Source organism: Callorhinus ursinus, unplaced genomic scaffold (genome assembly GCF_003265705.2).
Source record: "Callorhinus ursinus isolate GAN/ISIS: 27379988/994484 unplaced genomic scaffold, GSC_fseal_2.0 scaffold92, whole genome shotgun sequence".
NCBI lineage: Eukaryota > Metazoa > Chordata > Mammalia > Carnivora > Otariidae > Callorhinus > Callorhinus ursinus.
In genome coordinates this window covers 1,265,715-1,275,040 of record NW_027397154.1, presented here as the reverse complement: position 1 = coordinate 1,275,040, position 9,326 = coordinate 1,265,715, and the positions used below count along the sequence as shown (strand labels likewise).

Below are 9,326 nucleotides of genomic sequence, written 5' to 3'. Positions count from 1 at the left end.
AGGTTGTTTGGAGTTTCAGGCCACTTTCAGTGGGTGGAGGAACAGGGATTTGGGAGAGTTGGAGAGAGCGCCAACTGGGTGAAGCCACGGTGCGCTGGTAAGCCCTGTGTAAGATTGAGGCTTCTAGTTTCTGCTCTCGGTCTTATTTCTTGAGCCCTTAAAGCACTTTGTGTGCTTGTCTCAGGGCGTTATTCTCGTTGGACAGACGGGGAAGGACAATTAACGGAGGGTCAGGGAAATTAAATGTCTAACTACGTTTGAGAACCCATAAATGGCAAAGCCGGTCCTGCTGGAATTTTATACGCCAACCAACTGCCCAGGGCGATACAGATAATCAACGTGTGTGGTAAAGGTGGCGGCTGGGAGCCAGAGCGGGAGACCTTCCTCCCACCTCCACCGGGAGCCTAGTCTGCTCCTCCGGTCCTGGGCGCGGCCCTTCCATTGGTTGTCCGGCACAGGGCCCCATGCTCACACGAGGGGAGGCAGCCAATCAGCGCGGCTCATCCCCGCCCAGCCGGCTCGCGCTAGATCGCGTCGTCCTGTCCCTCCCGCGGCACGCCGGGAATTGTAGTCCGATGAGGCCTTTCTGTCTGGAGGGAAGGGAGCTCGGGAACTACCGGACCCAGAGGGCCGCGCGCCGAGCGGAGCGGCCTTCAGGAGTTCTCTGCTAAGACTGGACCGAGAGTCGGCGTCCAGGAGCAGGTGAGAGAGGTCTCCGGCTGGGACTGGGGCCGCGACAGGAGCCTCAGCCTCACTTCCGTGGTAGTACTGCGGAGCACGGGAGCCCCCCCCGCCCCGCATTGGGGGCCGGTGTGCCCGACCGGCTGGTCTTCCGGCTGTGTGAGCCTGCAGCCTCCCCGGCCGCCCCGTGTTGCTCCGAGGCTGGCGGTGCGGTCCCAGCGCTGCCTGTGAGGCTCGGGACACCCAGTCCCCGAGCCTGGGACCTCGTGTCCGTGGTGCCCCGGGTTCCGGCGCACTTCTTCTCTTGGGGTATCCCCGAGGCTGCACAGCACTTTCCCCGCCTACCAGGGGAGACCTGGGTTCTAGATTTGGCGCCGGCACTGCCCACGTGTCTTCCTACCTCCTGGAGCCTCAGTTGGCCCTCCGTAAAATAGGGCGCTTTAAGGGTCCTCCCAGGCCTTAGTCCTCAGGTACTTTAGTCTGGACTTTCCCAGCTGTGCTCCAGGACTTGGGGGGAAGAAGCCAAGGGAGTAGTGATTCCAGAGGCTCCCTGCAGGAGTTGACGGTAGAAGGGATAAAGTTAGGTGGCATTGAGTTATTTTAAGTGCGCGCTGTGTTAAGTGCGACCCGTCGACTTTCGGTCAGCCAGGCATACTTTTTGTTCTTTGCATTTACTTCTTTCTGGAAATGCCCTTAGGCTCAGCTCAGCTCAGAAGAGACCCGTGCATTCTGGGCCCAGAGGTAAAAGGGTGGTGGGGGTGATCTGGGGAGCCGCCACCGTGCATCTGCCTTAGGTGCTTGCCCCTGCAGGGAGTGCTCGGTGCCCCCCTCCCTATGCCACTCCCACGATGCCCCTGTCCCGCTGGCTGAGATCTGTGGGGGTCTTCTTGCTGCCAGCCCCCTGCTGGGCGCCCCGGGAGAGGTGGTTGGGTCCCCTACGGCGGCCCTCCCTGGTGCACGGGTGCCCAGTCCTGGGGGCCTGGCACAGTGCCCGCTGCTGGTGCCAAGCGTGGACAGAGGAGCCTCGGTGAGTGTGGTGGGGGTGAGGGGCCTTGGGGAGGGGAGCAGCTGCTCAGGTTTCTGACTTGGCTTTCCTCTCCTCAGAGCACTTTACTCCTCCCTCAAAATGAATGGAGACCAGAAATTGGACCCTTATGCCCAAGCAAAGCAGGATTTCATCCAGCATTTCTCCCAGATTGTCAAGGTGCTGACCGAGGATGGCGTGGGCCACCCTGAGACGGGAGACGCCATTGCCCGGCTTAAGGAGGTGAAGGATTGGTGACTTCAGAGACTGAATCTGAGGTTCATTCTCTATATGTGTGGGATCCAGCTGTGGCTTTTGGGGGACCTTTGACAGTGGGGTGGGAGGAGGGGCAGGCTTTTACCTGAGTGATGCTGGGTCTCCTCTGGAGGGAGCAGGGCCTGAGCAGGGATAATTACTCAGCCCATCAGTCCTGCCTCGTGGTTCAGGTGAGCCACATGGACTGCTTTCTGTGCCTCTGGGGGTGAAGGCCTAAAACCTGCTAAGTCTTTGTTGAGAAACGGGATTAGGTCTCCAGAAGTCCTTAAGTGCTACTTAGGGAGCTGGGAGGAAGCAGCCTGAGGAGCTTCAGGGGAGGCTGGGCATCACCAGAAACTCTCCTCCAGAGGCACCTGGGTGGATCAGTCAGTTAAGCTTCCGACTCTTGGTTTCGGCTCAGGTCGTGAACTCATGGGTCATGAGATCAAGCCCCGTGATGGACTCTGCTTAAGACTTTGTCTCCCTCTCCCTCTGCCCCTCCCCCGCTAAAATGAAGGAAGAAAGAAAGAAAAAGAAAAGAAACCTCTGCTCCAGGGCAGGAAATTTGGCTGGGATATTTGAGTTGCCTAATTTTTTAAATTATTTTGGGGTATCTAGTAATTCTTCTTATAAATATTGTCTCGTTTGTCTGAGGAGAACCAAGGAAAAGGTTTGCCTATACGGGGTGGAGATTAAAAAGGAGGTTTTCCCAGTGCATTTGAGCTGGTGGACAGCAGGGCAGCTGAAGGCAAAGGAGAGCTCCCAGCAGGAAGAGATACCACTGGGTCCCCTCCTGAGCTCTCTTCTGGCCAACTTTGGGGACCTTGTCTTTCATGCAGTGAGAGAGGCTCTTCATTTGCAGGTGGTTGGCACTGGGGTAGGAGGAGGTGGCTGGGAAGTCTGGGGGAGGTGGGGATGAGGCTGGGACCTGGGAGGGAGAGACCTGAACGTGCCAGCCATTCCCATGGCAGGTACAAAGTTTTCCCTGGGTTCAAGCCTCTTCTGGGCTTGGGAGCAGATTTTAATGTGCAGTGTGGAGCCTTTAGATTTACTGAGGATTGAGGCGCCTGGCCGGCTCAGTCAGTAGAGTGTGCCACTCTCGATCTCAGGGTCATGAGTTCAAGCCCCAAGTTGGGCATGGAGCCTACTTAAAAGAAAAAAATGTACTGAGGAAGACCACGCAGAGAGAGCCTGGGGATGGGGGGGCTCCTCCAGTGGTGCTCCAGGATTTGGGGGAAGAAGCCAAGAGTCAGTTCCAGAGGTTCCGGGAGGAGGAGGGGGGCCTGAGGAGGTTAAAGTCCAGTGCGGGTTGGAAGCGCGAGGGGGCAGGGAGAAATCTTAGAGCAGGCTCTCTGCGGAACCTGGTGCCTTGTCCGTCTTCCCTTGCCCCCAGGTCTTGGAGTACAATGCGGTTGGAGGCAAGTACCAGCGGGGTTTGACTGTGCTGATAGCATTTCAGGAGCTGGTAGAGCCAAAGAAGCAGGATGCCGATAGTCTCCGGCGGGCCCTGACTGTGGGCTGGTGTGTGGAACTGGTAAGAGGGTCGGGGGAAAGGCAGGAGAAGCAGAGGTTTTACGAGGGTGGGGGTGTCCTGGGGGGAAGGGGAGGGATGAGCTTTAAACGATTTTCTCCCGTGTTTCTCTGCATTAGTAGGTCAAGTTTAGACAGTGGTTTGCTCTAAGGGTTAACAAATGTGGGGAACCTCTTTGCCAGTAGGTATGTATTTAGTCTATAAACTAAGCTGTGGGCCAGGGCCTTGGGACTGGGCATAAAGGAGTCAGCTCTTTCCTCTGAGCAGAGGGCAACTATCAAGAGTGACAGAGTTCTTCTAGAGGATTGTTCTAAAGCAGAGATTGAAGACTTGCAGGCCACCGATAGTTTTTGAAAATGAAGTGCCCTAAATTTAAGAAAGAAGAGATGTCACATAAAAACCCAGGTTTCTAGCATCACTTGGGAAATTGCTAGATCTGTGCCCAGGGTCCCACGCAGCACCAACTGGCTGATGTTGAATCATAGCCCCTTCCGCAAGACGGGGCACGGGCGCTCCTGTGTGGCTCTGTCTCTCTGCTTTGCTCCAGTCCCCATGTGTCCTTGTCTCCCGTACCCAGCTCATTCTCCCCTGAAAGGGGTATGGTTTCCTGGCCTAGCCTAAAAGCTTCACTAGTGACAAGGAGCCTGGATTCCAGGAGGGGAGCCAGGCCCCGAGGTCGGTGGCAGGGAGCTCAGAAGGGAGGGCACTCAGGACCTGGCCTGTGGAAAGGGGCAGCTGCCTCAAGGAAGGGTGTGACATGCCCCGGGTCAGCCACGCTGCCTTCTCAGCCCGGGCAGTGCAGGTGGAGGTGTGTGGCCTGTGGGTGTTGGAAATTCCAGTCTGGAGCTTGTAAGTGAGACGGGGCTGGGGAAGAGGGATTTGCCTCCAAGGAGGTAAAGGGACCGTGGCATCACTCGGGGACAGGGCCCTGGGGGCCCAAGGAGCCCGTATGCACAGACGCCAGGCAAGGCAGGGAGGCCGGGAGGACCCGGGCAGGGCAGAGGATCAGAGCTATGGGGCCAGGGCGGGGCGCCTGGTCGAATGACGTGTCCTGACTTCCAGCTGCCCCGTGGGTTCACCAGGGAGTGCTCAGGGATGTTTAAACGTGGCTGCAATGCTGTCATTTCCCCAAGATGCCTTTTGAGCTGTGCACCGTTGTTGTCACTCGGTGACTTTGGTTACGGTGTCTGCTTTCGTCTTCCTTCTGCCTCCCGTCCTTCAGCTCCCACTGTCTGTTTCAGCGTTTACCTCCGAAGAACAAGGGCATTTGCCGGCACAAGCACAATGCCATTGTCATGGCTGTCTGAGTTCACGTGGGCTGCTGCAACAAAATAGCACACACCGGGTAGCTTATAAAGAACAGAAATTTATTTCGTGGACTTCTGGAAGCTGGAAGTCGAAGACTGAGGTCCCAGCATGGCTGGGGGTGAGGGGGCGGGGCTCTTCTGGCTCAGCAGCACCTTCCCACACAGCCCCTGGTGGTGCAAGGGGCCAGGCAGCTCCACAGCCTCCATCAGGAGGGCCCTGGAGGCCCCACCTCCTCACACCATCGTCTTTAATGGTTAGGATTTCAGCATTTGGGGGGACACATTCAGACCATAGCAACAGTAATATTACCTAGTGTATATTCCCGATTTAAATATTCCTAATTCTCCCCAAAATGTCTGTTCTAAGTTGGCTTTGTTTTGTTTTGTTTTTTAAAGATCTTATTTATTTGACACAGAGAGAGCGAGCACAAGCAGTGGGGGAGTGGCAGGCAGAGGGAGAGGGAGAAGCAGGCTCCCCGCCGAGCAGGAGCCCGATGTGGGGCTCGATCCCAGGACCCTGGAATCATGACCTGAGCCGAAGGCAGACGCTTAACCATCTGAGCCACCCAGGCGCCCTTGTTTTGTTTTTAAACATCTAGGATCCAATCAAGAGTAATGTACCGTATTTGTGGTTCTTCTTCAATCTTTAATCTTTAGAATAGTCCCTCTACCATAATTGACTAATACTGTGGATAGATTTCTCATTTAATGGATCTGGGGTGAGACTCTGACACTGGTATTTTTTTTTTTTTTTTTTTTAAGTTCCCCTAATAAATAGAAAGTGCGTTTGGGTTAAGAACCACTGCTGTGGGGCAGAGGAGGTTGAGGGATACCAGGAACGAAGCTCTTCGGAGACTGTCTTGGTTGAGTGGTGCTGGTTGAAACCAGGTGGGAGAGACAGTGGACCAGTGGCTTAGTGGAACCAAGTGAACACTCTAATAATAAAACACATGCCTCCGGTGTGGAAAGCCCAGACCCTGCCCCATTGTGTGGTCAGAGGTAAAGATGCAGATGGGTACCTCCTTCCCCAAGGATTCCCTTGGAACAAGAGCAGTGACCACCGCAGCCCCTTCCACACTCTGCACGCCAGAGCCGATGGGCAGTGTCGGGTGCTCCAAGCAAGGCACACCCTCTAGCCTACACACAGAGATCAGGATGGAGTGAAGGTTTAAAACTACACCCTGAAAAGCTGTCTTTAAAGGCTCGGAAGGTGTAGCCTGAATGCAGGAAGTCTCATGGGGTATGTGACAGTGTCTTGCATTCATTAAACAGGCATTTAGGACACACTCGCTCTGGGGCTAGTGCTGTGCTTGGCTCTGGGAATGCCAGGGGGGCAAACGTCCTGGCAGCCTGCTGGGAAAACCAGCACATTCTGGGACTCTGAGGTAGGCCAGCACCTGGAAGAGAGGCCCATGGCTGACGCTGGTGTGGTTACGTGTTTAAGACCCGTGGGGGAGAGTGACCGAGTTGGACTGCATTTCTGTCCTATTGCCTTGCATCTCCAGATGAGCTCCGAGGTGGGGCTCTGTCCTGGGCACTGGCGTGTGTAAGCGGAGCGCCTCAGGGCGACACAGGGACAGCCTCCTTTGATTGCAGAAGTCCCGGAAAGTCACACTGCAGGAAGAAGTCTTAAGTATTCACCGAGGTTCTTGGCAGAAGAAGAGTAGCGGACGCAATGCTTCATCGCCTCCCTGACACCAGGACTGTCTAGGGCTGCTTGTGAGGAGATAGACATCTGAGATCTGCCGGAGTCTTTCATGTTATCGTTGGGAAGCCTGAGCCGGCGAGGTCACATAATTCCCCAAAGTCCCACAGCACAGAACAGAAGCCCTCGCTCTCGCTGGCCTGGCTTCCTTCCTAGCTCGGTGATGAGCAACAGTAGCAGCTCTTGCTGGTTGAAGGGGCGCTAGCAAGGAGTCCCGAGGGTCTGATTCCACTGTGCCTTCTCCTAGCTGCAAGCTTTCTTCCTGGTGTCCGACGACATCATGGACTCGTCCCTCACCCGACGGGGGCAGATCTGCTGGTATCAGAAGGTACAGTGGGCGGGAAGGTAGCGGTGGGCATGGGACAGGCCTCAGGGAGCTGGTGCACAGAGCATACCGAGGGCTTGTTTTTCTCCTCACCCCTGCCAGCCAGGCGTAGGTTTGGATGCCGTCAATGACGCTTTGCTTCTGGAAGCCTGCGTCTACCGCCTGCTGAAGCTCTGCTGTCGGGAGCAGCCCTATTACCTGAGCCTGATTGAGCTTTTCCTGCAGGTGTGCCGAGGGCCGTCGGCCCCGGGGGGTAGCGAGGTTTGCCTGGAAGGGGCAGAGTGGGCCAAGGTGCTGGGCAGGGCGGCGGCAGAGAGGGCTTCCCCGTGTCCTCGAGACGGGAAGGAGGGCTGAGAAAGCACTGTGTCTGTGTGCGTGCGGGCCCCTCACCTCTCACTGCCTTTCTCTCTGCCCGTGCTGTGGGCTGTGGGGCCCTGGATTCCAGGGTTTCCTGGCCCCAGAGAAAGCCCAGCTGATGGGCCATCTTCCTCCTCAGAGTTCCTATCAGACCGAGATCGGACAGACCCTGGACCTCATCACAGCCCCACAGGGCAATGTGGATCTTGGCAGGTTCACTGAAAAGAGGTGAGGGACCAGGGAACTGTCTGGCCACTGAGGGCGGGCTCTGCTGGGCACTGCCCTTCTGAGGACCTTACCTTCTCCCCCTGCTCAGGTACAAATCTATTGTCAAGTACAAGACCGCTTTCTACTCATTCTATCTTCCTGTGGCGGCTGCCATGTACATGGTGAGTGAGTCTCCTGCCCCTTGCCGCCCACCGATGGGGCTTTTGGACAGAGGGTACAAAGCGGACAACTTTGGACAGTCTGCTGCCCCCACTATGTGGCCTGTGACCCTGGGCAAGTTACTTAAGGTCTGAGGGTGTCTTCTCAGCCGTACGATGGTGAAGTTCCCTCCTCAGGATTTTTAGGAAGATGAATGGAGGCAAGGGATATGCAAGTGGTCAGCCCGTCCTCCACCCGGGTCTGGATGGGGGTGGGGAGCAAGTTCACGCTGAGAGGAAGAAGACCGGGTCCAAAGGCAGGCGGTGGGATTCCCCGCCCACCCTGACCGCGCTTCTCCAAATCCCCCTTTGATCCGGGAAGAAGCTGGAGGAGGCAGAAGGCACCGGAAGAGTGAGTCGGGCCGGGCGCGGGCTGGCCTCCAGAGCTGACTTCGTCCCTGCTGGCTCACACCCGAGGGCCTCGGTGGAGGAGGTGGGCTGGAGGTCGGACCACCGAGACGTCCGGAAGCCCGAAAGCCAGGGATGTCTGAACGGAGAGGGGAGAGGATTTGGGGGCTCTGCCAGGGCGCCTTGGGAGATGCGGCCAGGAAAGTGAAGGCGCCCCTGGTGTTTGGCTTACAGATCCCCTTTTCACTGTAGGCGGGCATCGATGGGGAGAGAGAGCATGCCAATGCCAAGAAGATCCTGCTGGAGATGGGGGAGTTCTTCCAGATTCAGGTAGGAAGGCACGGGCAGGGAGCGGCCACAACTGCCCTAGGGCCCTGCTGTGGGGTCTCTTCATTTGCCCTCCTCTGCCCCCTTCCCAGGACGATTACCTCGACCTCTTTGGGGACCCCGGTGTGACAGGCAAGATCGGCACAGACATCCAGGACAACAAGTGCAGCTGGCTGGTGGTTCAGTGTCTGCGGCGCGCCTCTCCGGAACAGCGTCAGCTCCTCCAGGTGCCCGGGAGGCCGCGGATCGCGGAGCTCCCAGGAAAGGGCCAGAGCAAGGGCCTTAGGCGGGGTGGGGGTGACTCTGCACCCCAGGGGACATTTGGCAGCATCGGCAGACATTGTCCCGTGCCACCGGGATCTCTAGTGGGTGGAGGCCAGGAAAGCTGCCCGACATGCTCCGATGCGCACTACGGCTTCCCACGGAGAGCCAGCCCCGGGCGGTGGTGGAGGCAGGCAGAGGAAACTGAGGCCTGCGCCAGTATCAGAGCGTGTGCGGCGGGGAGAGGGGAGTTCAAGATCGCGGGCACTCCAGGACCCTTGACACTGGAGGCTGGAATGTATGGACGCGAGGCGTGCTGGGGAGGGCTAAGCCGATTTCCCCGCCCCCCACCCCTTCCAGGAGAATTACGGGCAGAAGGAGGCGGAGAAGGTGGCCCGGGTGAAGGCGCTGTACGAGGAGCTGAACCTGCCCGCCGTGTTCACGCAGTATGAGGAAGACAGCTATGGCCACCTTATGGGTCTCATCGAGCAGTACGCCTCGCCCCTGCCCCCCGCCGTCTTCCTGGCGCTGGCACACAAGATCTACAAGAGGAAAAAGTGACCTAGAGACTGCGCGGGCGGGGAGGGGGACCTCTCAATAAACTGTCGAAGCTTCGTGTGGTTCTGTGCCTGCTTGTGCCAGCCAGGGGCGCAGCGCCGTCCGCAACGGGCAGGGTTGGGGGTGGCCGCGCGGACGCCGGGGCCTGGGGCTTGCCTTCAGGACCGCTCGGCACCGAAAGCTGCGCGCCGGCCTAGGTGGTGACACGCGCACGACGTCAAG

The 9,326-nt window shown here is 57.6% G+C and overlaps 1 protein-coding gene across 9 annotated transcripts; it reads left to right on the top strand.

Moving 5' to 3' along the window:
* Positions 1 to 585: 585 nt before the first annotated feature.
* FDPS (farnesyl diphosphate synthase) lies at positions 586 to 9,160 on the top strand. 9 transcript variants are annotated; one of them, XM_025858835.2, is made up of 11 exons: positions 594 to 702; positions 1,379 to 1,708; positions 1,786 to 1,948; positions 3,354 to 3,494; positions 6,751 to 6,831; positions 6,931 to 7,053; positions 7,325 to 7,413; positions 7,502 to 7,574; positions 8,211 to 8,288; positions 8,378 to 8,512; positions 8,907 to 9,160. In XM_025858835.2, the coding sequence occupies exons 2-11, from the start codon at positions 1,530 to 1,532 to the stop codon at positions 9,105 to 9,107; spliced, it is 1,263 nt and encodes a 420-aa protein (XP_025714620.1). In that variant the 5' UTR covers positions 594 to 702; positions 1,379 to 1,529; the 3' UTR covers positions 9,108 to 9,160. The 9 variants fall into 9 exon arrangements, with proteins under 9 accessions (XP_025714622.1, XP_025714620.1, XP_025714621.1 ...); XM_025858836.2 differs by having other exon boundaries at positions 613 to 702; positions 1,379 to 1,422; XM_073888695.1 differs by having other exon boundaries at positions 621 to 702; positions 1,379 to 1,422; positions 1,877 to 1,983.
* Positions 9,161 to 9,326: the final 166 nt, after the last annotated feature.